Source organism: Eptesicus fuscus, chromosome 2, assembly GCF_027574615.1.
Source record: "Eptesicus fuscus isolate TK198812 chromosome 2, DD_ASM_mEF_20220401, whole genome shotgun sequence".
Classification (NCBI taxonomy): Eukaryota; Metazoa; Chordata; class Mammalia; order Chiroptera; family Vespertilionidae; genus Eptesicus; species Eptesicus fuscus.
In genome coordinates this window covers 38,580,268-38,605,629 of record NC_072474.1, presented here as the reverse complement: position 1 = coordinate 38,605,629, position 25,362 = coordinate 38,580,268, and the positions used below count along the sequence as shown (strand labels likewise).

The 25,362-nt window shown below is 42.7% G+C and overlaps 1 protein-coding gene across 2 annotated transcripts in view; it reads right to left on the bottom strand.

Annotated features, from left to right (window-relative positions):
• DIP2C (disco interacting protein 2 homolog C) overlaps positions 1–25,362 on the bottom strand; it is a 385,891-nt gene that overhangs the window by 22,230 nt on the left and 338,299 nt on the right. For both annotated transcript variants that reach the window (XM_054726559.1, XM_054726564.1), the window contains 4 exons: positions 24,620–24,750; positions 14,922–15,090; positions 12,470–12,640; positions 139–200 (listed from right to left, as the gene is read on the bottom strand). In XM_054726559.1, coding sequence (XP_054582534.1) covers positions 139–200; positions 12,470–12,640; positions 14,922–15,090; positions 24,620–24,750 — 533 coding nt within the window. The remainder of the gene's footprint in view (positions 1–138; positions 201–12,469; positions 12,641–14,921; positions 15,091–24,619; positions 24,751–25,362) is intronic.

The following is a 25,362-nucleotide window of genomic DNA, read 5'->3' as shown; positions in this document are numbered from 1 at the left end:
TTCAAGCCGACTTGCCCACCTCCACTGCTTTATTCATAAGACGCTTGTCGTTGGGGCAGATAAACATTGCTGCCCCTCCTTTTCTAGATGGGGACTGGCACGTCTAGAAACCAAGAAAACATCACAAGGGCATCATACCTGTCGTGCCTCAGCGCTCTCATGTCAACATAGACGGTGGTTGGATCAGGTCCTGAGGTCCCCTGCAAGCAAGGACACAGTGAGGTTAACACGTGTATGTGTGGGAGGAATCTGGGTCTGTGTCCTACAAGCTAGTAAGCATATTTTCGGTGACATCTGAAACTGAACAAATCTAAAAGCACTGAAACCACCACTCTCTAAGATACCTGTTAACTTTCAGTTTGGTAACCTCAGTTCCGAAAGGAACTTAATAGAGTAACACTGGGCGTTCACACAGCTTGACTGCCAATCACATTTATCAAGATAAGAAAAGAGGCACGCCACACATCTTTCCGAAGAAAAGACGCCTGAAACTGCTGAGACGTCTGCCTGCCAAAGCAGGCCGTCAGGATATGAAGCTTCATTTGCTGAGATACTTGACCAGGTGCACCCAAAAATATCTACAGCTCAAGATACTGAAGGAGAACATGTACAGGAATGGACAGATTAAGGAAGAAAAGACAAGAGATAATATCTTTTCCTTTTAGTCCTACTTGTGTCCTGGTTTCCCTCCAGCTGCGGGAGATTGCTTTCCTCTGGGATGTAGGCCAAGGAGGTGGCGTTGTTTACCGCTGGGCAGCCAGGCAGCACTCGGTGCTCTGTGCTCTGAGCCATCTGACTACTTATGTAACGCAGGGGTCCAGAAATCTTACCTTGCACCACAGCTCCCTTCAAAACATGTGCTGAGTTGACCTCTAACCAGTGAGCTCTGTCCATGTAAGAGCAATGCCACTAAAGCTACATGACAAGCCAAACATCTACGTACATTTCCTGGGAAGGCAATGCAATACCCTGGGTAGAAAAAGATGGAACCTAAAACAGATTTGCCAAGAAATGAGGGCACCCTCAGAATTTATTTGAAGAACTAAAATTCTTCAGGAGAGAATGTAAATCTTGTACCAAAGGAATGTTTTTAAAAAGATCGAAATAAAGACACACTGTCCTACTGAACAATTCCGGTCATTGGGACCTCACCACGGACAGAGAGCTCTAGCTGGAAGCTTACTACAGTGCAAGCCAAAAGCATTCTTCCCAACCTGTGACCATTCAGAGGAGCTGTGTCACAGACCAGCGCTGAGTGGAGAAGTGGTTTCATGCTCTAAGTAATGCAAAGCACGTAACCATAGAGGGCCAATTAATAAGTGAACAAATCAGAAAACAGGTCACTAAAAGTGGAAAGTGAAGTACAACGGAGATGCCTCCAAATGGCAAAGCAATCACTAATGGTGTACAATGAATGAAAGTACAGCACTCATCACACAACGTTTGGACAGATCTGAGGAATGACGTCGCCCTGGGCATCAGTCTTCTTGCCCAGGTGGTCTGTAAACCCCCGTCAGACTGTGCACTCAACTCCTAGTCTGTCCCACTGCAGGAAGCTGACAGGTCGGTGTGGGTGGTAGGCACTGGCGTGGATGAAGAGGAAATCCCTACCTGCTCGGCCAGCTTCCACAGCCTGTGGGGCTACAGCAGCAGAAGGTGGGGAACAAGGAAAGGAGAGAACACCAGGCCAACAGAAACCAAAAACAAACGACACACAACAGACACAGAACGAAACAACCCAATAATAAAAATGGGATGAAGAAGAGGAAGGGGTAGGGAGGAGAATGCAACAAGCAGGGAACAAAGTAAAAAGAAGATCAAAATCAATGTCAAATATGGAAATAGTTAAAATCAATCACTATACCATTAAAGGCTAAAAAAAAAAAAATCTTAAAAGGATGTCAACATATCCACAAAGCAACAGAATAAAGTAACAAATGACTGGCCATGGACACACAGACGTAAGTACTCCCTTCCTTCCTTCCTTCCTTCCTTCCTTCCTTCCTTCCTTCCTTCCTTCCTTCCTTCCTTCTTCGTCCCTCCCTCCCTCCCTTCTTTTCCTCCCTCCCTCCCTTTCCTCTCCCACCTTTCCCTCCCTCCCTCCCTCCCTCCCTCCCTCCCTCCCTCCCTCCCTCCCTCCCTCCCTTCTTTTCCTTCCTCCCTCCCTTCCCTCCTTCCTCCCTCCGTCCCTCCCTCCCTCCCTCCCTCCCTCCCTCCCTCCCTCCCTCCCTCCCTCCCTCTCTTCTTTCCTTCCTTCCTAAGGTTCAGTGGTATTACTGGGTAGTTAAATTTCCTGGTACCTTTTTAAAGTTTCTTTTCTTTTCAGAGAGAAGGAAGGAGTATGAATTATAAAGGTGAGTGTTCCTCATTGAAACAGTTCCAAGTTTCCTATCACAGTAATGAAGGGAACCTGGATGCTTTTACATCTAAACTTCTCACCTACAAGATTAGGTACAAGAAAGAGGCCAAAAGACGTCTGCAGCATGAAGGAACCAAACACCAGGCCACCAGGCTCACAGGTGATCTACTCAGCATCCTGTGCCAGCCCTCATGGCTGCTGACCCCAAAGACACCTCCTTCCGTTTTCTTTTCACCTTCTGTGATTTTGGTACCCATCTCTACCCCTATTAAATTACCATACTGGCATGGTGGTAAAACTCCAGAAAGCAACAATTCAGGCCAAGTCCTTTGACACAATCTGTTTTCCCAGAAATGCAGGAGGGGCCAAGTCATCCCGTGGCCCCTGGACTGACGCAGCTGCTGTGTCTGCACGGCCCCACCGAGCCCTCTCCCTACAGTTCCAGTACCAGGCGGACTCCAGAGGTGACAACAGCAGCAACACAACAGGGGTCTTAACTTGGTGATAAACACAGCCAGATGGAGAAACTACCACCACTCAACTTGGAGGTGGGTCTATAAAAAAACCAATGGTTCCAGAGGTAAAATGATGATCTGACCCCCGCTCTGTTCCTCCCTTCGTGAAGGTAACTACGGCGACTGCTTTTTCTCAGCACCTTTATGTTGAGGAAACAGGCAGGCCTCGAAGACAGAGAACAGGGCCAGCGAAGGTGCATGCACTTGGAAGGCAAGGAGGGCTTTTACCGGATCTCTTCATGATAAATGCAGTGGTTTAAATAGTGTCCTTTGTGATTCCTCCAACTCTAAATATTAACTGGAACAAAAGTCAATATTCTCTCTATATTATCTAATTCATAACTTTTGTTATAATGGCTCAAGGTTGTATCTTGAAAAAATACACATGTTTAGGAACTAATTTCCTAACTTCCAGATGTGTGGAGGACACCCACACAGCCACTGGAGCAAGACCATCCATCCAAGACCATCCACTCCATTGTCAAGGGCACATGGAGACGGAGACAAGGAGTTAACATGTAGGTGTTTCCAAATTTCAAAAACCCCAAGGTACAATAATCTGAGATCACAGATACATATTAGGAGTGCTTATTTAGCAAAATCTTTGCCAAAGAACGCAAGCCAGGTTTTCTTTAAATGAGGAGATCCTTAATGCATAGAACTGCTCCCAAGTACTTAAAGATCATCAAATACTTGAAGAAAGGATCGGAAGGAAAGTAAAGGAAAGACAAAGAAAATGAGTAATAGCCCATGGAAGAAAAACAAATGGTCAATAAATATTGATATATTTTTTAGAGAGAATTGAAGGGAGGAGGAGGAAAGAAGGAGAGAAAGAGAGACATCGATTGGATGCCTCCTGAACGCATCCCCACCAGGGATTGAACCCACAACCCAGGTATGTGCCCTGATCGGGAATCAAACCCACAACCTTCTTGATATACTGTATAGGAAAACACTCCAACCAACTGAGCCAGAGCTGTGTCTTTATTTTTAAATTCAGTTGTTGGGAAAAAAAAAAGATAAACTCAGTTTGTTGCAGACTATGTATAGTTGGGTATTGCTTTTTAAAAATCCAACCTCATGGAGTGGATTATTGATGTATCTTTTGTAATTTTTAAAAATTCATTCCACCTATTTTCCCTCCTTTTTTTTCAGTCTTTTGTATTGAATATATTTTAATAGGTCCATTTTATGTCCTCTGTAGGTGTGTTAAATTTTTTAAAAAGTTTAAGTTTAGTGGTTATTATGACATACATTAATTTACCATAGTCTATATGGCATAAGAACCTTACAATAGTATAGATAGTATACTTCTACTTCTCCCCTCTCAATCTCTGGGAAGTTTTCATATAGTTGACTTTTACACGTTATAAATCCCACAATATATTCCGGATTTTATGAAAGTAGTAAACTACCTTATAAAGAGATTTAAATAGCAAGAAAAAAATACTGCAAGTTGACCTATGCAGTTGCCATTTCCAGCATTACTTGTGCAGACCTAGATTTCAATTTAGTATCATTGCCCTTTTGCCTAAAGGATTTCTGTTCAGATCTCTCACTGTGTGGGTCTGCTGGCAGTAAATTCACAGCGTTTGTGACGCTAAAAAATTTTTATTTAGCCTTTGCTCTTCAAAAATATTTCCCCTGAATATAAAATTCTAGGTTGCCAATATTTTTCTCTCAGTATTTAAAGAAAGTTCTCTGCTTTCTTCTTTCTTACATCTTTTGTGATAAAGAATTTTAAGTCATCCTTATCTTTGTTCCTGTATAACTTGATTTTTTACCTGGCTGTTTTTAAGATTTTCCTTGTATCATTTGTTTTGAGCAATTTAATTGATCGGTTTTCTTCATGTTATGTTAGAGGTAGCTGAGCTCTGGGATTTGTAGGTTTATAGTTTGATCAAATTTGAATATTTCTTCATGTACTTTTTCTGAAACCCCCTTGTTCCTTTTATTGGGGGTGGGGGACTCCAATTATATGTATGTTAAGTCCCTTGTAGTTTTCCATTTCTTAAAATTATTTTTTCTATGTTTTATTTTAGAAAGTTTCTATTGCTGTATGTTCAAGTTCACTAATCTTTTCTTCTGTTGTTGATTCCATCCGTTTTATTTTTCATCTCACATATTATAGTTTTCACTTCTAGAAGTTCAATTTCAGCTTTTTTCCTTTTCAACATTCTATGTTTCTTAACTTTTGAATATTTGAAATATGGTTAAAATAACTTTTATTGTCCTTGGACCTAAAATCCGTATCTGTGTCAGTTTTGTTCAGTTTTGATTGGTATTTACCGGCTTCTTGGTATGCCTGGTAATTTTTGATTGGATGTCAGGGATTGTAATTTGACTTTTTTGGGTGCTGGATATATTTGTATTCCTGTAAATTCTTTAAAAATTTCTTATTTATTGGTTTTAGAGAGAGAGAGGAAGGAAAGGATGGAGGGAGAAAGGGAGGAGGGAGGGAGGGAGGGAGGGAGGGAGGGAGATTTGTTATTCCATTTATTTATGCATTCACTGGTTGATTCTTGTATGTGCCCTGACTGGGGATGGAACCTGCAACCCTGGTATATCAGGGTGATGCACTAACCAACTGAGCTACCAAGCCAGGGCATTCCTGTAAATTCTTAAGCTTTGTTCCACATCAAATTATTTAGAAAGAGCTTGATCCTCAAGGTTCTCCTTTTTCTTTTTATAATTCTTTTTTTTTTTCTTTTTAAAAATATATTTTATTGATTTTTTACAGAGAGGAAGGGAGAGGGACAGAGAGTTAGAAACACTGATGAGAGAGAAACATTGATCAGCTGCCTCCTGCACACCCCCCACTGGGGATGTGCCCACAACCAAGGTACATGCCCTTGACCGGAATCGAACCTGGGACCCTTCAGTCCGCAGGCCGACGCTCTATCCACTGAGCCAAACCGGTTTTGGCTCTTTTTTTAATTCTTTATTGTTGAAAGTATTACATATGTTTCCTTTTCCCCCACTGAGTGTTAAAAAATGAGTGTTGACCTATGAACCTGGAGGTCATGGTTTAATTTCCAGTCAGGGCATATGCCTGGATTGCAGGCTCAATCCCCAGTAGGGTGCATGCAGGAGGCAGCCAATCAATGATTCTCTCTCATCATTGATGTTTCTATCTCTCTCCCTCTCTCTCTGAAATCAATAAAAACATATTAAAAAAAAAAAAAAAAGAATGGCATGAAGTGTGTGTGTTAATGTTGGGCAGCCAACAGGATGAGCTGAAGTAACCACTGGTCATTCATTTCTGGTCACCAAGCATCTGAAGCCTCTTTCTGTATTTGGGGAACTCTGCCACTTTTGGAACCTGGCTGCATACGAGAGCCTCTGTCCCTCTATAGCAACTAAAAATATCCAGTGCTCTCCGTCCCAGCTTTCCTGGAAGCCAGCATGTGGATAGGTAACCAAGCCTGCCGATTAGTTGCATCCACTCATGGCACAAGGGAGCACGCTCTCGTCCTTGGCAGTGGAGGTGTCTGTGACATGGGCCAGGCTGCAGATGTGCTCATGGTGGAGCTTGGCCAGCTGGTTGGTGGTACAAATCCCCAGCTGCACAGTCCTAAATCTGGTCCTTAGCGCCTCAGTGCTTCTGAGGGCACACCAACGACATCCTAACAGATTCCTGCTCATTTAGTTGCCAGAAAGGTTCCTGCTGCCTACCAGGTAGAATGACTGACACTCTGAGTAATTGAGAAGAGGGGGCCCATGGTCTCCAGTGTCCATTTTCATGATCTGGGATAACATACACCAGTGGGAGAAGATGTGACAGTTTCAGCTGAATGTGTCCGATCCCCTGGAGCGTAAACACCCCAGCAGCACCTGGTTTACTTTCACTTCCCTCTTCTAAAAGCAGCGGAGGGGAAAATGAATTGAGAGCTCAAATTAATGGAAGTCTTATTAAGACTTCATTTTATTCTGAGAATTACTAAAGATTTACATTGCCCTCTGAGCCTCCGATTTTTTCAACAATCAATGAGTCTACCTCGCCTCATCAGAATGGCTGTATTTCTCTTTCATGGTATGAGTTTCAAGATTTAAGGTTGACTGTTACTATTGATTTATTTCTGCACAGCTATTCACAATAAAACTTTCCTTTCAGATAAACGAATCATTATTTTTCTACAAAATAACAAAGTTTCTGTCAGGTGGCTTAAAGGTTTTTCCTAATACAGCAAAAAATGAAATCTGTTTTGGAAAATAGAAGACCTCATTTTCCCCTCCCTTCCGCTGGTGAGCAGGATGCTAATTTTTCGGTTACAATGAAGTAAATTTCTAAATCTAATAGAACCGAAGACCTTTCAGCTTATACTCTGAGAAGAGTAATTGTGGCTATAGGCAGAGGTTAATAAACAAGTGACACTTCTTAAGAGTACTAAGGGAAATTTATGTTAAAGCCAATTAAACTCAGAAGTTATTAATTTGATCTTTCTAATGTCCACTTTTGCCATAAATCCAACCAATCGAAATTGTTTTAAATTAAAGCCATTTTTAACAGCTAAAGATTCTGGGAAATGTCATTCCTACGTTTAACAAATGGCTCATACTTTACATTTTTCTTCTGCAGAGTCTACAATATACCAATAGTTCATGTAAAGTCAAAGTCATCCACACTGTTTTAGGAGTCCATTCCTAAAGCTCTGACATGGAACTCCATGTCAAAATAATTGATGTGCCATTCCTGTCTCAAAATGATAAATGGGCAAACAAGTCACTCGGTTCCCAAGATTCAAGAGCTGAAAAAACAGCTTCACAGACATTGCCACCACTTTCTATTTTTCTATCTTTAAGAGTGTCTAATTTAAATTTTTATATTTGCCCACTTGTGTACCTGGCAATAATATATTTGTCATTTTTCATGAATTTTGCTTATTTGAAACACCCACCAGGGTTTCACATAACAGCACAAGAGCAGGTGCCATGAAGTCATGGCCGCACTGCTCTGGGCTTGGGCACAAAGCCGTTCCTGGTGGGTGTCCCCTGCACCCCCACACCCCACTCCATGCCAACAGTGCCAGCAGAGGGAAACCCGCCTTTCACAGCACATCCCGCACAGAGATGTGTGTCTTTTCAACTATCCCATTTAGGTCACACAGAAACAGGAGTTTTGATTTGAAATATTAGAGGAAAGGAAACAGTTAAATACAGAAGACTGGCTACTCTGCCTGCACACAGTTCAATTTTGAAAAACTTAAGTTTACAAAGCTGTTATTTCATCGGATACTCATGTAGAACTGGCACCTAACGAAGTTGCGAAATGCTGGATTTGTTGACAGCACTGCGCTGCCTGGATTCCATAGTCTGCAAGCAGAGAGACTGTTCTATGCTGCCTAGCTCCTGCTTTGTCCATCAGGAAAGTTCACTTGGCTTCTCTGAGCCTGTTTCTCTCATTGTACAATGAAATGACTGAACTCCCCCTCCATGAACTGTGGGGATAGATACTAGATGCTGCCTACAACTGAAGGGTCCAGTACACTTGTTAAAGAACAGTGTTGCTTTTTTTTGGCTGAGAGTGGATGCCTTTTTTTTTTTTTTTTTTTTTATGGTGCAGCCTGGACCTGCTGTCTGAGATGCCAATGCTGCGGGAAGCTTGAAGAGCACTACACCCTGATTTCCGCTCACAAGGAAGTGTGACAATGACACTGTGGACTTCCATTTGCTGAGATTCACACTGTGCTTCATTCCCGAGAAAATTCAGTGCTGCCATGAGCTCCCTTCACACAGGAGGCCTGTCGGAAGGGTTATTCTCTCCTGTGAGTCAGGTTTGCAGGTGCAGGGACTGCACTCAGGACTTCCAAGAAATGGATTCACTTCAAGAAGTGTCTGGCTCTGGGAGACACTGAGTTCTCTAATAGGTTTTCACAGAGCACAGGGCCGGAAGTCGGTTATAGAAGTATTTATAAAACGTGCTAGAAAGTATAAAGTGAGAGAGACAAAGGGCCACAGGAAGTCGAAGGAAGAAAATACTTCCAGCTGCAGGGATCAGAAAGGAGACCTGGAAAAGGAGCCTTGTCCGCCACGTGACGATGGCGGCAGCCCATTTCAGGCCCAGAACAGTGGGGTCCGGGGGGTCAGGAAGTGAAAGCATGAATGACTACGGTAGACACTGTCGTTTCACATCAGAGAGTAAAGGGGGGAAGAGAAGCTTGAGGCTGGATCATGAAAGGTTCAGGTGCCATCAATGAAGACTATTCTTCAAAGCAAAAAAAATCACCCTAATTTATCTCTGTATAGCTTCCCATTCTCACGTGTCAGACAGGTTTCATTCTCAGTCACAAAAACATGTCAGTGGTTTCACTCAGTCTTTCCCGACCAGGGAACCTCTGGAAGGTGGTACCCCCGGACCTCACAAAACACCGCGGGAGACCACAGCCTGTAAACTCTGCATCGCCTGACGCAGCTTCGTTCCTCATTTGGACAGAGGTCGAGACTCCTCCCTTTTAACAGGGCGGCCTCTGCTAAAACACCTGGAGCCAAATGCAGGCCCGCTGAGTAAGGATGACAAACAATCCCAACTGAGAAAACAATACGGTCATAAAACAACAAATCCACGGAAAACAAATACATCCATTCACCAATTTCACATACACTAGGTATACCAGTTAATAATGCGGATTTTTTTCAATAGGTGGAGTTACACATATGTTGATATATGTGCGATTTGATATGTATGCTATTTTGTTGTATTGACAGCAAGCTTCAAAACTTCATATGTCAAATTTGCTGAAGGTGTTAACATCATAGATATTTTTATGCTTAAAAATGTCAAATTTCGTGCCAAAAAAAAGAGCATTTGCGGGAAGTTTTAATTCATTACTTTATTTGGAAGAAAAGTGCTTCTGAAAGTTATCATATACTTCAGGAAGCTTATGGTGAACATGCTCCATCTCAAGATAATTGTGAACGCTGGTTTAAATGCTTTAAAAGTGATGATTTCGATGTGAAAGACAAAGAACGTCCAGGTCAACCGAAAAAGTTTGAAGACCAACAATTACAAGCATTATTAGATGAAGATGCATGTCAAACTCAAAAACAAGTTGCAGAAAGATTAAATGTTGCTTAGCAAACAATGTCCGATCGTTTACAAGCAATGGGAAATATTTTAAAGGAAGGAAAATGGGTGCCACATTAACTGAACAAAAGACAAATGGAAAACTGAAAAGTCATCAGTAAAATGTTGCTTCAATGGCATGAAAGAAAGTCTTTTTTGCATCGAATTGTGACTGGCGATGAAAAGTGGATTTATTTTGAGAATCCCAAATGCACAAAATCATGGGTTAATCCAGATCAACCATCAACATCGACTGCAAGGCCAAATCACCGGAAAGAAGACAATGCTCTGTGTTTGGTGGGATCAGGAAGGTGTGGTGTATTATGAGCTTCTAAAACCAGGTGAAAAGGTTAATACTGATCGCTACCGACAACAAATAATCAATTTCAGCCATGCTTTGATCGTGAAACGACCAGAATGTGCCAGAAGACACGGCAAAGTCATTTTGCTTCATGATAATGCACCATCACACACTTCAAAAACAGTTAAAGACACGTTAAAAGATCTTGCCTGGGAAGTATTAACCCACCCGCTATATTCACCAGACCTTGCTCCTTCAGATTACCACTTGTTCCGATCGATGGCACATGCACTTTCTGAGCAGCACTTCAAAACATACGAAGAAGTGGAAAATTGGGTCTCTGAATGGTTTGCCTCAAAACAAGAAAAGTTCTATTGGGACAGTATCCACAAATTACCTGACAGATGGGGGAAATGTGTAGCTAGCGATGGACATTACTGTGAATAAAGCACTTCTGATGTTTCTCTTGAAATTATCGTGTTTTCTTTGATTACAAAATCTGCCATTATTAACTGGTACACCTACTAGGATTAGTAGCTGGTGCTTCAAAGGGAAAACCATGTATATTTTTCAATGGCTTTAAATATTTAGGTACAGAGTTTCGAATATTTTAGCCTTTTAATATTATTATTATTTTACATAAAAGGATTAATGATGATCTCTGGGTAGATGAAATTATGGGTATTATATGTTGATTGGCTAACCTGTATTTTCGGCATTGCTTTCTAAAACATTTATTATGCACCAGGCCCCAGAGAAGTACACGGGGAGCAGGAGACATGGGATTTCTGCCCTCAGACCTGGGCTATGCCTGAGATTGTTCTTTTACTATCCATTCAGCAGAAGTAATTTTTTTGTTATTTTTATTTCTTCCTGCTTCATGCTTCCTTGAGGCTTCTAACTGAAGTTGACACAGTAGCTACTAAGAACGGCTCTAATTCAGTCACACCAGCTGTAGGGTGCAGGCTGATTCTGCAACCCTGTGTGGCAGGTGACAGAGTAGGAGTGAATGACGGTGCCCACCCACAGGGGAAAAACAAAATAACAGCAAATAACAGCTGGCTCTGTGTGTGTGGTGCCATCATCACACATTTCTACCTTCTGAAAGATGGGAATAGAAAGCGGACGTTTCACTGACCAGCCTCAAGGCTTTGCACGCGCTGCCACCTGTGCCTGAATTCTGGACTCGGTTCAGTCACAGGGCACTCGGCTGCCACGTCACCTCCTAGAGAAGCCTCCGTGGCCACCCTTCCTAAAACTGCCTCCTGTGTGTCCCAGCCATTCTTCACCCTCTCACGCTGTTTATTTTGACTAAAATATTTTCTTTACTTACTCAAAAAAAAATTACCTGTGTTTTTACTGCCCTTCTCGCTGATTACAGGGAAACGTTCAATGAGGACAAGAACGTGGTTGTGAGCAACCACCTCTGGGGATTTAGAGAGAGTGGGCGGGGCGTAGAGACCAGGGTGACTTGTGTCAACTGGTCTTCATTCCAGGACCTGCTGTGAGTCAAGCTTTTATTGTTTTAATATGTTTGACGAACAAACTCTGCAACTGAGCTTGTCCTGGGTGAAGCTGTGGGAAGGGCCCAGGGGAGAACATTCCTACACCGCTTTCCCTTCCTTTCTTTCAGGCCTCCCGACCTGGCACAGTGATCGCCATGGACTGGACCTCACGTTAGTTCAGAAAGAGAAAGGAGGAGTGAAGATACTCGGCAGCAGACGAATACAGGAAGAAAATAAGTACGTATTTTTTTAACGGTGGTGAATGCAAGGCTATCTTAGGAGGGCAGCCTCACACTATGCCACAGAAATGCAGCTGCAATGGTTAGTTCTAATTTGCCACCACAGCAGCAAACTGGCAAACCTGCTTCATGTTTGGAATTCTTCCTGCAGAATCACTGTCTACATACACAAGACTAAGTACTTCAGAAGACAAGGATTCTTGCCACAATGAAACGTTTTAGTGCCTAACCTTTAGAAAGCCCAACCACAGACAAACAGTGCGCCTGTTACAAAAGTTACAATGTCCCAGGGATGCTAATTATGAACAATGGTTAGTGACAAATACAGAATAAAAAAAATAAGGAAGAAACACTGTGCACCAATCACATCTTCTAAACGTAGCTAAGCGTCGGCCAAGGAAAGTAGGGTGAGCCTGAGCGTGTGCTGCACACCTGTCATCAACAGTGACTCTGTCACCCCAGCACTGTTGGTATCAACAAAACTCACCTGCAAGCAAATGGCCAGGTTCACTCTACAGCCAAACGAGGTGCTAACCGCCCGCGGATGGAGGCCCAGGTCTTTGAACAGTTTTGAGAAGGACTGGGTGAGTGCTATTCGAGGTCGTTCTTCTGCCACCACCACACACGTCCGCACGCGGGATAGGTCCAGTCCTCGTGCCTAGAAACAACAGCAGCAGTAAGAGATCAGCCTTCCAAGAACTTAGGTGTGTGACCTCCAGAACCAGGCTCATCCACACAGCAGATATCCTTTTCCAGGGTCGAAAGGTTCCATGCTATTAATTGAAAGTCTAGGATGTGTAAAAAAAAAAAAAAATCAATCACACAGATAACAGATTATCAAGGATGTAGTTACAAAGATGCTTTAAATAACAGCAAGAAGCAACAGCAAGAATGAGGAAGAGAAAGGTTGAGAAGAAGCAAGGTCCTGGACAAAATAAAGGGCAGGGTTTAGGGAATAAAGAAAGCATTTGTAAAGATTTCTATAGACATGGATGCACAGGAACTGGAGAGAAATGAGTAAACTTTTTTAAAAAATTGGCTTTAGAGAGAGAGGAAGGGGAAGGGAGGGAGGGAGAGAGAGAAACATGGCTGAGAGAGAGAAACATGGATGTGAGAGAGAAGCATCAATTGGCTGCCTCCTGTTCGCTCCCTGATTGGGGATCGAACCCAAAACCTGGGTACGTGCCCTGATAGAGAACTGAACCCTTGACCCTTAGGTGCACAGGTTGATGCTCCAACCAACTGACCCACACTGGCCAGGGTGAGAAAACCTATTTTAATACAGGAGTGGAAAGCTAAAATGTTTGGGCAAAAGACATTTTATGTCCCCTGAGACTTCAAAGGACACAGATAAATTCTCATATCAAGGGCATCTCTGTTTCTAAGGTCCGCACACCTCCATTCTGCACCAAATTCAGTCAGCTGAGCAAACAGCGAAGCTCAGAGGAGGACGAATCTAGTGAGTCAGCATACACTGGGGCCTCGTGAGAGCTAGGGGCTGCGCTTCCCATGAAGTGAGTGGTGTGTCTGAAGAACAATCGCCATATGCAGACCCATCGGTCCTTCAAGCATCTGCAAGGATGTAGTTACAGGAAGAGAGAGAGCGAGAGAGCGAGAGCGAGAGCGAGAGAGAGAGCGGTGACACGGCTCCGGAACCGAACAGGGAAACACACAAGATAGCGCTGACGCTGACGTTTAGTATATAGACATGATTTCATACACACACAGTTACACAGGAGACATTAAAATCTCAGTAATACAAATGATTTACTTGGGTATGGATTGGGAGACAATGCAGTCTGGGGTTTGAAATGGTGGACCTGGAGTCACAGATTCAAAATTTAGCTCCAAATTTTATTAAATGCAAGAAATTGGAAAGGGTGCTTAATTTATCTGTCACTTAAGTTTCTTCATTTTAAAAATGAAGTCAAGAATGGTTTTTATTTCAGAGAGCTATTGTAAAGGTTAAATGAATCAATATGTAAAGTGCTTAGAAATCATTCCATTATGATATTATTTCACTTTGGTTATTTATGCACCTACAGAGAAATTTGACGAACTGCACTCATTCATTTCATAATGTAATATAGGTGGACATGAGTAATAATTATGTTTTATAAATTTATTTTCCTGCATAAATATATAACTTCAAGTAATTATACATTTATTTATGTAACTTAATATCAAAATTATCTTGCATTTTATTTTCCTGTTCAATTCTAATACATTAAGTCTAAAAAAGAAAACAAAATTCAGGAAAAACAATTGTATTGCTTTACTATTTGTAGTGCACACACGCACACATGCACAAAGGATAATCTGGATTTATACATAGCAACCCACACATCTGGGCATATCAGCAGTAAATAGTAGTTGGAAGGAATATAAATTAAAACTAGTTACTTGGATAAAGGCTACTTAATTTACTATGAAATATGTTTGTTGAAATGTCCTTGGTTTAAATAGAGGGAAATACTATTATTGTCACACACACACACACACACACACACACACACACACCATTCACTTAATTATGAAAATAGATTTTGGTTAGGATCGATTGATATCTATAAATCAGGGTCTTCAAGGGAAATAAAACTAGTGGCACAATTCAAACCTATGACTTGAATACCAGGGTCAGAATAAAATGAACTGGACTGAAGAACTGAATTCACCAACAAATAAGAAAGCAATTCAGGACCTTCAAGAAGACCTAATGGAATTAATGACGTCAGTTATACACACTCGCACTCTTTGTGGCAGTGCCCAAATAGTCATGCTATAAAACAAGGTTTGCACGTGAAAACAAATTTGTGAGCCTTGACTTCTGTGAAGGGTTATTTTAACTTCCCTAACCCCCTTCCATACCCTTGGACACTGATTTCCTAGGACACGGGACATGCTCTCCAGGGCCTGAGAGGTCGGTGAGGGCTGCTTACCTTAAGGGATTCTGTCTGTGAGCCCAGCCCCTTGGTACAGAGTTCCATCACTGAATAGGAGCAAAATGTATCTCGGACTTTGTACTGACTGACAGCAAGAAGCCACAAGGCGGGGTTGGTTTCCAGCTCTGAAGGCGGGATGAGGATGGACTGGTGCCCAGAGTACACGCTGCAGAGAGAAATGGAGAGGTCAGCGAGGACGCAGAAGAGGGGCCAACCTGTGCCTGAGAAATGCCCTAGTCCACGTGCCAGAGAGGGACAGTCACAGCCACTCATTTAAGCATAAAATGAAAGCCTGCTCGTGAACACACTCTGAAAAGCACAAAGAACCCGAGAGTTATGATCCAGAGTTACTGCCATGTTGAGCACACACTGGAAACACCCAAGCCATGATGCTGTGAAGTTCCTCAAAGCTGGTACAAAGACAAGTGGGGGTCTCTTTCATGGCAGGAAGCACAGAATTGGTTTTGGTAAAAGGCCTGGAAGTTCAGAACAGGAGCTAGCAAACCACAAGTGCTGCCCATTTTTGTAAATGAAGTCGTATTGGGACTCGGCCACCCGCTGGTATAACATGGCCCACAGGGGCTTTGCCCCAACTGGCCCAGATACTTACTGAAGGGCCGTTGAGAAAAAGCACACCTACGGCTGGTTTAGGAAACTGACACCCAGAGTAAATGAAAGGAAATCAACACAATTGGACAAGGTTTGTCATTCAGTTTTTAAGGTTTGAAATTTTGCTTCAGAATAAACCAAACAAATCACCAAATAGAACAAAGAAAAAACATGTCTTCTTTAATTTTACCTTTAGATTAGAGAGTATATTTAGGGAAATGAGTGAAATGCTAGATTACATATTTTGATCTGTCATCAATTGGTGGGGCAAGTGTGGTTTTAAAATACTGAGGTATTTGTCAAAACTACATTTTTAATGGTTTTACTTTTTTGGTTTATGACTATAAATCAACGTGAATAGATGTCATGAACTATAATAAAATGTCCTAGATAAATCATCTTCTAAGATTTAAGTAAAAGGGATTTTCTAGGTACAAAATTCTGATAGATAAAAGAGCACATTAAGCCTCAACTGCTATGTCATGATCTAAAGCCAATTCTTCTTGAATGAAGTCAATCTGACATTAAAATTTTTGAAATTGTTTACAAAAGAATCAAAGTAGTTAAAAAAAAAAAGTAAGGAAATTAAGTTGGCTTGCAAAATCTACTTTAAACAGGGTCCTTAGAAGAAAAACTATTCTTCAGGGCAGTTGGGGGCAAGTTTCTTTTCTTTCTTTGTTCCTCTATTCCAAAGTTTCATTTACTTTTGTCAAAAGGAAAGACAGCAAATGACCTTTCCTGTGATCTTTTCAAAGGATTTAATAATCTGAGAGTTGTCCTCGGGAAATTAATTTAGGTCATTCAAGATCACTTTATATTAAGGGTATTTAAGAGATCAAATAACATTCCAACCAATACAAAGACATCACAAAATACTGACATAAGCCAGCAAGTCTTGTTTCTTACTTTTGGGGCATACCATATTATTCTTAAAATAACCTTACAAGAATTTTATACAAACATTTCCTTATCTCCAGGGGCCAACAGATGATGTCCCCTCCCCCCACTCACAGAGGTCTCAGGGCTATCTTTGAAGACTTAGAGTCTTTTTTTCCAGGGGGCTGTAAGAGCTAAGAGACACAGCAACACTCTCCTCTCTCCCACTAAGACCCTGTTCCCAGAGGCGGGATTGCCTCTGAGAACTCTGACGATAAGCAGAAGGGCATTTCCACAACTGACTGTTGGAAGCTGTTATTTTGTTTTGCTCCTGTGGGTGGGCACCGTCATTCACTCCTACTCTGTCACCTGCCACACAGGGTTGCAGAATCAGCCTGCACCCTACAGCTGGTGTGACTGAATTAGAGCCGTTCTTAGTAGCTACTGTGTCAACTCCAATTAGAAGCCTCAAGGAAGCATGAAGCAGGAAGAAATAAAAATGACGGAAAAATTACCTCTACTGAATGGATCATATACCAGGTCAAAGATCTAAAGTGTAAGATCTAATGTGCAGGCCTAAATCTAACAAGCCCACACATTATGCATCTCCTGAATCATAATTATCCACCAGGAAGCACACATCTTACCTCTTTGAGAGATGATGCGGCAAATTTTTGTTAACACCAAATGTTGTTCAACCCACCACCACCTTAGATTACCCTGTGTGATTTTATCGCAGCCGCTCCTTCACACCTAGGACTTTTTCATCTTCAGTGCTGGCACCAAACATGTTTGATGGCACTTGAGCCTCATGTCTTAGGGAAGTAAGATGTAAGGGAAATCTTAGGATGATATTCCTATTATAACAATCTATCATTTCCATATTGTTCCCAGCATCTTATTTTGTAAATGCCAGAGCATAAGGAGATCCAAAATGAAGAAAATTAAATACAAATCACCTACTACCTTTCTCAAGAATTTCTATCAGGAGAAATGACTGGCTTGATCAGAAGCATTCGCATATGAAAGGGTGATCAGTGTGGTGTGTGATATTATGCTTGGCTAGAGAATGTCAAGTATACTTGTGAAAATTAATAGGACAGAAGTCAACACTAAGAAGAAAACAGAGGACAAGCAGAAAACTTGATTCATGAATATTCTACTTGCCCTTTCCTTGCCCAGTCCAAAAAGTGTTGATTAATTGTTTCATTTATTAACCAATGTTGATTTCTTGGCACTGGCTATAAATACCTCCATGGGAAAAAACAAACCTACTTAACAGCAGATTGCTTATAATGAATATTTTCTGAGAATTTCTGTAACCTGAACTATTTTAGTTTAGATCTTCAAAAAGAACAAAATGATTAAAAAGACAGTTTGGGACTATTTCTCCCCGTCTGTGGCCCATCTTTTCCTTCTCCTGTTTTGTTTTGTTTTGTTTTGCAGAGCAGGTACTATTAATTTTAATGAATCCCAGCCTATCAATTCTTTTTTCATGATTTGTATCTTTGGTGTCATATCTAAAAAGTCATCACCAAACCCCACGTCATCTAGGTTTTCTCTAGGAGTTTTATAATTTTATCTTTCACATTTAGGTCTCTGATCCACTTTGAGTTAATTTTTGTGAAGGCTGTGAGTTCTGTGTCTAGGTCCATGTTTTCACATGTGGATGTCCAGTTGTTCCTGCACCATTTGGGGAAAAGACTATGTTTGCTCCACTGTGTTGCCTTGCTCCTGTGTTAAAGATGGGTTGATGATATTTATGTGGGTCTATTTCTGGGTTCTCCACACCACCAAGCGTGAACCCTAAGGTAAATGTTGGGCTCTGGGTGATGATAATGTGTCAACATAGGTTCCTAGGTTGCAAAAAAATGTACTACCTGGTGGGAGATATTGATAATGAAGGAAGCTGTGCACATATGGGCTAGGGGATAGAGGGACTCTCTCTGTACCTTACACTCAATTTTGCTGTGAACCTACCTAATAAAGTCTATTTAAGAAAATATAAATAAAAACATGGCTGACCAGGAGAGAAAAGAAGACATTTTGGTAACTAATATAAATTTGTAATTAAATGATTTCAGATTATTAACCTGAAAAGACATACAAACAATTGAAAACTATCACGACTTGGGCACTATGAGCAAGGCAGCCACTCAGCTCACTGGGACCCGCATCACGTTTGTGTCACATGGTGAGCCTCCTTACCGACAGGCTGGTGTCTGTCCTATGCACGCCAGTCAATCCAGTAGGTGGCTGTTTCCTGTTTGCTTGTTTGTTTTTTAAAGACAGCTTTGTGCCAGGCCAGTGTGGCTCAGTGGTTGAGCATCAACCTATGAACCAGGAGATCATGATTTGATTCCTGGTTAGGGCACATGCCTGGGTTGTGGGCTTGATCCCCAGTAGAGGGCATGCAGGAGGCAGCTGATCAATGATTCTCTCTCATCATTGATGTTTCTCTCTCCCACTCTCTGAAATGCATAAAAAATATTTAAAATAAAAATAAGACACTCTAGCTATAATTTGCATACCATGAAATCCACCAATTTTTAGCATAGCCTTAAATGAAGTGTAGTAAATTGCAGAGTTGCATAATTATCACTACGATGCAGTTCTAGGACATTCCATCATCCTAAAGGTAGGCTTGTGTCCATTTGTAGTCAATCCTGTTTCAAACCCTCGTCACAGTCAATCATCGTTCTCCTTTCTGTCTTTATAGATTTGCCTTTTCTGAACACTTCATGTAAGTGGAATCATGACACAATCATATCACGTGTGGCCGTTGGGGTCTGGCTGTCTTCACTCAACACAGTGCGTGTGAAGTTTATCCGTGTGGCAGCTGTACACCATTGTATGACTGTGACAAATACTGCTCACACACTCGCCAGTCAGTGGGCATTTGGATTGTTGGCCTCTTTTACTTTGAACAAAGCCTGCTGTGAACGCTTCAAGTATCAAGTCTTTGTGTGGATATGGTTTCCTCTCTCTCTCGTAGATGCCTAGGAGCGGAACTGCTGGGTCATATGGTACATTTATGTTTAATTTTTAAGACTATGCAAACTGTGGTTTCATCATTTTACATTCCCATCAATGATGTAGGAGAATCCCATTTCTGGACATCCTTGGTTACCTTTGCTTTACAGTATAGTTTTGAAATCAGGAAATAATAAGTCTCCCACTTATTTTTCAGGTTATAGCTCTTCTAATGGGTGCGAAGCGGTATCTCAAAGGTTTTCATTTGCATTTCCCTAATATATGTGAAGCATATTTTCATGTGCTTATTGGTCATTTGTGTATTTTGGTGAAATGTCTGTTCAAATCTGTTGCCCATTTTTAAATCATGTTGCATATTAATGAGTTTTAGGAATTAGTATGGATCTGGTTAGAAGGACTTTATCAGATAGAAGATTTGCAAATATTTTTCCCCAGCCTGCAGCTTGTCTTTTCACTTCCTTTCTCTCTTTTTTTAAAGGTTTTTAACTTTTATTACTGATTTTAGAGAGAGAAAGAGGGAAGGAAGGGGGGAGGGAAAGCAGAGAGAGAAAAACATTGATGAGAGAGAAAACACTGATGAGCTCCGGGGATGGACTCCACAACCTGAGTACGTGTCCTATGGTGTACGGAACAATGCTCTAGCCAACTGAGCCACAACAGCCAGAGCTTTTTCCCTTTCCCAATGGTGTCTTTTCATGTGCAAAAGTTTAAAATTTTGTTGGAGTCTAATTTAGCAATATTTTTTAATGTATTGTACCTTTGATATCATACCTAAGAACACTTTGCCTAACCTAGTATTATAAATATTTACTTATATGCTTTTTTCTTAAAGTTTTATAGTTTTGCCCCAGCATTAAGGTCTATGATCCCCTTGGAGCTGATTTATGTATATGATGTTAGGTGTACGTTCAATCTTTCTGCACGTGGATGTCCACTTTTCCCAGCATCATTTGTTGAAAAGACAATCCTTTCCCCATGGAGTTGCCTTGGCTCCTTTGCTGGAAAATCAAATGACCACACTTATTTTCTGAACTCTCAATTCTATTTCATTGATTATTTTATATAGCTACATCTATATTTTTATGCCAGTACCACACTGTCATGGTTACAACAGTAAGTGTTGAAATTGGGAAGTCTGAGCTTTCCAACTTTGTTATTCTATTCCAAAATTGTTTTGAGTCCTTTATTTATATTTTAAGATCGTGTCATTTTTGGCACCCCCAAAAACAACAACAACAACAACAAAAACCTGCTAAGATTTTTGACAGGTGTTACACTGAATCTTTTGACCAATTTGGGGCAAATTTCCAGTTTAACAATATTGAATCTTCTAATCAGTGAATATCAAATCTCTGACATGTTTTTTTAAAACATGTATGATCTTATAAAATATTTTCAAACAAGTCTATTATGTCAGTGATTTTCAGATAAACAACCTTCTAGCTGAAAGAAACTTTTGGATAAAGATATACAAAAAACTATTTGTATCAAATTAAAAACAATTCTGAAACAATCACAACGTTAAAGTTCCAAGTAAAGTAAAAATAACTTTTTCTCCCTTGAATCGTTTGAGAGTGAGCCACTGACCTGATGCCCCCCAAGCCCCAAATACTTTAGGGGGTATTTCCAACAAATGAGTGTATTTTCCTCCATAAGCCAATTAAGGCATCAAAATCTAATTGATACATTTCTTCCACCTAAGCCCCAGACCCTATTCCCGTTCTGCCTGTTGTCCTACTGATATCTGACAACGAAGGGTGCAGTGAAGCTATAGGCCCTGCCCAGACGGGCCCTTCGGTGCTTCCCCGACCCTGTGACAGAGGCATTCATGAAGCTGACAGGCCACTGTGCTGCTGTGTGTCCCTCAGTTTGAGTGCCTGATGTCTCCATGATTAGCTTCAGGTGAAGCACCTTCGATGCAGTTTTCCTCACTGCAATGCTCCCAATGACACACAGGTGCTGGTCCCACTGCGGACGAGGTTCACCTTGTTCTTTTGGTTCAGGCTTCTCCACTGTGAAGTTCTCTCCTCTCCTTTATAATTGAGCCCTGACTGGTTTGGCTCAGTGGATAGAGCGTCAGCCTGTGGACTGAAGGGTCCCAGGTTCAATTCCGGTCAAGGGCATGTACCTTGGTTGCGGGTACATCCCCAGTAGGAGGTGTGAGGAGGCAGCTGATCAATGTTTCTCTCTCATCGATGTTTCTAATTCTCTATCCCTCTCCCTTCCTCTCTGCAAAAAATCAATAAAATATATTTAAAAATATATAATTGATAGCTGTCTGATGGACAGCTACCATGTAAATCTTTGTTCTTCACTGAGCTTTCAATCTGTTCATCTATTTATACATGAACTAGTGGCCTGGTGCATGAAATTTGTGCACTGGGGGGAGGGGTGTGTGTGTGTCCCTCAGTCCTGCACCCTCTCCAACCTGGGACCCCTCAGGAGATGTCCGACTGTAGGTTTAGGCCCGATCCCACTGGGCCTAAACTGGCAGTCAGACAACCCTCTCACAATCTGGAATTGCTGGCTCCTAACTGCTCATCTGCCTGCCTGCCTGATTGCCCCTAACCACTCTGCCTGCCGGCCTACTCACCCCCAACTGCCCCCCCGCCGCTGGCCTTCTTGCCCCCAACTGCCCCCCCTTGCCAGCCTGATTGCCCCTAACTGACCCCCTGCCGGCCTTCTTGCCCCCAACTGCCCCCCGCCAACCTGATCACCCCAACTGCCCCCCCCACTGGCCTGCTCACCCCCAACTGCCCCCCACTGGCCTGCTCACCCCCAATTGCCCCCCAACCAGCCTGCTCGCCCCCAACTGCCCCCCTGCCAGCCTGCTTGCCCCCAAGTGCTCCCCTTGCCAGCCTTCTTGCCCTCAAGTGCCCCCCACTGCCAGCCTTCTTGCCCCCAACTGCCCCCCCTGCCAGCCTGCTCGCCCCCAACTGCCACCCCCCTGCTGGCCTGAGTGTCCCCAACTGCCCTCCACTGCCGGCCTGCTCGCCCCCAACTGACCCCTGCCAGCCTGCTCGCCCCCAACTGCCACCCCCCTGCTGGCCTGATTGCCCCCAACTGACCCCTGACAGCCTGCTCGCCCCCAACTGCCACCCCCCTGCTGGCCTGATTGCCCCCAACTGCCCTCCACTGCCGGCCTGCTCGCCCCCAACTGACCCCTGCTAGCCTGCTCACCCCCAAATGCTCCCCCTTGCCGGCCTGCTCGCCCCCAACTGCCCTCTCCTCCTGGCCTGATCACCCCTAACCGCCTCTGCCTCACCACCATGGCTTTGTCCAGAAGGACATCTGGAAGGTCTCCTGGAAGGTCTCCCAGTCTAACTAGCATATTGCCCTTTTATTAGTATAGTGGTCAGATAATTTCCCATTTTATTCAAAGTGTTATAATCTATTACAATCTTTACTTAGATGCTCAGATTGCCCAGTTTGGCCAGTGGGAACCTCTTTGGTCCTTTTGGCATTTCTCCCTCGTTCTGTGAGCACTTCCTTCCTGTCCCAGTCTTGAAATCAGCCATTTCTCAAAGGAGCCCTAGCTTCTTTCAGAGGAAAATGGTACATACAACATTTATGGATGTTGTGCATTCTCACTGCTGTCCAGTGGCTGCTCCCAGGTCCAGTTTTTAAAGCAAGTCCACTGGGATCTGTTTCTACGGAGGATTTCAGAATGAAGAGGTTCATAGCTGTTATGTATTTATTTCTCATGTTGCAGAGGCAATCAACAGAACACTGATTTCATGACTTCTGAGTAAATTTGCAGGGAAGACGTTAAGAAAAGGTTTGTTGCAACCCTCTATGCACAATTCCTTTAAAGACACTCCCACCCCTGGTATTTGTGATGCCCATCTAGAACTTTCCCTTCAAAAGCATCTTCTCTGTTGCTTGGATGGGATTTAGGCTTGGTGACCCTGCAAGACCAAGAAGCACTCCACTCACGGGCTTCAGCTTAACCTTTGCCTAGCGGCATACAGACAGCTGTCCTAAAAGGCCAGTAGAACAAGCTTCCTAATATGTCCTAATATGTTGGCCTAATATGTCTAAGGTCACCGTGGCCCTCCTGTTGGGATGGTATATGCTGAACTATTTCCCAAGAAAAAAGTTACCCACAATGCTACTGCATTTGAGATGGTGGCAAAAATCATTAACATATTTTTTATTGTTTAATTCTATATGCTCCCTCAAAAATGTTTAATTGTTCTAATTAGAATGTCAGTGTTTTTTAAAAAACACAGGATTGGATTTTAATCCAACCTATTACTATTAAATATTATGAAGGCACTAAGAGCATTGTTTTAGAAGAGTGTTTAAAAACATGAAAAAAATGTCTACTATAGACTATTAAGAAAAAACGGAAATTGTGACTGATTTCATACAGTAGCATCTCAGTTTTATAAATATGTTGATGTACATTTACAAAATTGTACATGTAACTTAAAGGGTTATGGGTGAAATCACGTGGTGTTTGGTGTTTGCTTTAAAATATCCCACGTGAAAAAGGGACGGTAGAAAGGGAAGATGGATGAAGCAACATGGATGACAAGCTGATCCATGGCAGCTGGGTGGTGGGCACTGGTGTTTACTGCAGTAGTCTTTATAAATTCACGGATGTTAATAATAAAAGGTGCTATGCTGCATTAGAAAATAAGCTCTGAGAGGCTATATGCCAAGTGCTAATTGTGACTATTTCTTGGTATCAGTAGGTGGTATGATTATCGGTAGCTTTATTTTCTTCTTTATAGTATTTTGCATTTTTTAAAGTTTCTACAAGGAACATATATGTATAATCTGTAAATACCTGGCACGAGCTTGGGCTCGGGCTGTCCCTCAGTGGCAGGTTACCCCAAGCGCGCCCCCCCCACCCGCGACCCCCCGCCACCTGCATCAGGGAGGAGCCTGAAGGAGGAGAGCAACTGCCACACCAGCTAATTTTATCCAAATTCCAGGCCAGGGATTTTGCTGGAATTTAAGAGCAAAAGAAGCAAGCCCGAGGCCTTGGAGTGCTCTGCTTCGGAAACCATGGGTCCCTCACAAATAGCTCTCAGAATGTCCCCAGAGGCCACCGTCTCTGTTTCAGCAAACTTCATGGAGACTGATTGGTTCAGACACCTCAGAATGACACCCTGACAGCCTGGCTGAGCAGGGGCAGAACAGGGACCGAGTGCAAGAGAAGGTGTATGATTTATTTATTATTTTAAAGATATTAAAGGGACACTCACCTGCAGAGGCACCACAGGACAAACCCAAGTCCACAGTAAGGGTCCAAGCAGATGGCCACTTCTCTAGAGGGGTAGAGCTCACACTGTAGCTTAATGGATCGGCAGAAGGCACTGGTGGCTGCGTGACACATCTGCAAGACAGCAGGGCCCACTGAGTGCACGGAGCCCGACACCAGTGCCCAGAGTGATTCAGGGCAAGGGACAATGGTGACCAAGCTTTGGCTTTGCTAGAAGGGAGGGGGCTGCTATCTTCTCATTAGTCTTCCCATTTTTAATGAGAAAATCACACACACACGACTTTCTTGTTCCCAGAGCCAATTAACTCTAGCAATTGAAATTCCCATGTCTTACATTTGAATTGTAGGTTAGTCCACACAAGGCTCCTCGGCAACCCCATGTGGGCCTGTGAACTTGGTAGGGAGAGGTCACCACTCACTCCCTTCTCTGGGCAGGGACTACACCTTATTCACATCCATCTCAGGCCCAACAGAGCACTGCTAGGGGACATGGGCCAGCAGAGCACGTGGGGTGAACAAGCCCCAACTCAGGAAGGCTCAGAGAAGGTGCATTTGCTGAAGGGCACACACCTGAGCTGGAATCAGAGACCTGTGCAGTGAGACACGGCTGCTGTACCATGTGACAGCAGCCAATATTCACTCTCAGCCCACTTCGAGGGACAGGAACGGGCTTCTCCAATCCCGGGAGCAGTCCCACTACGGTCAGTATAGAATGTGAATTATTTT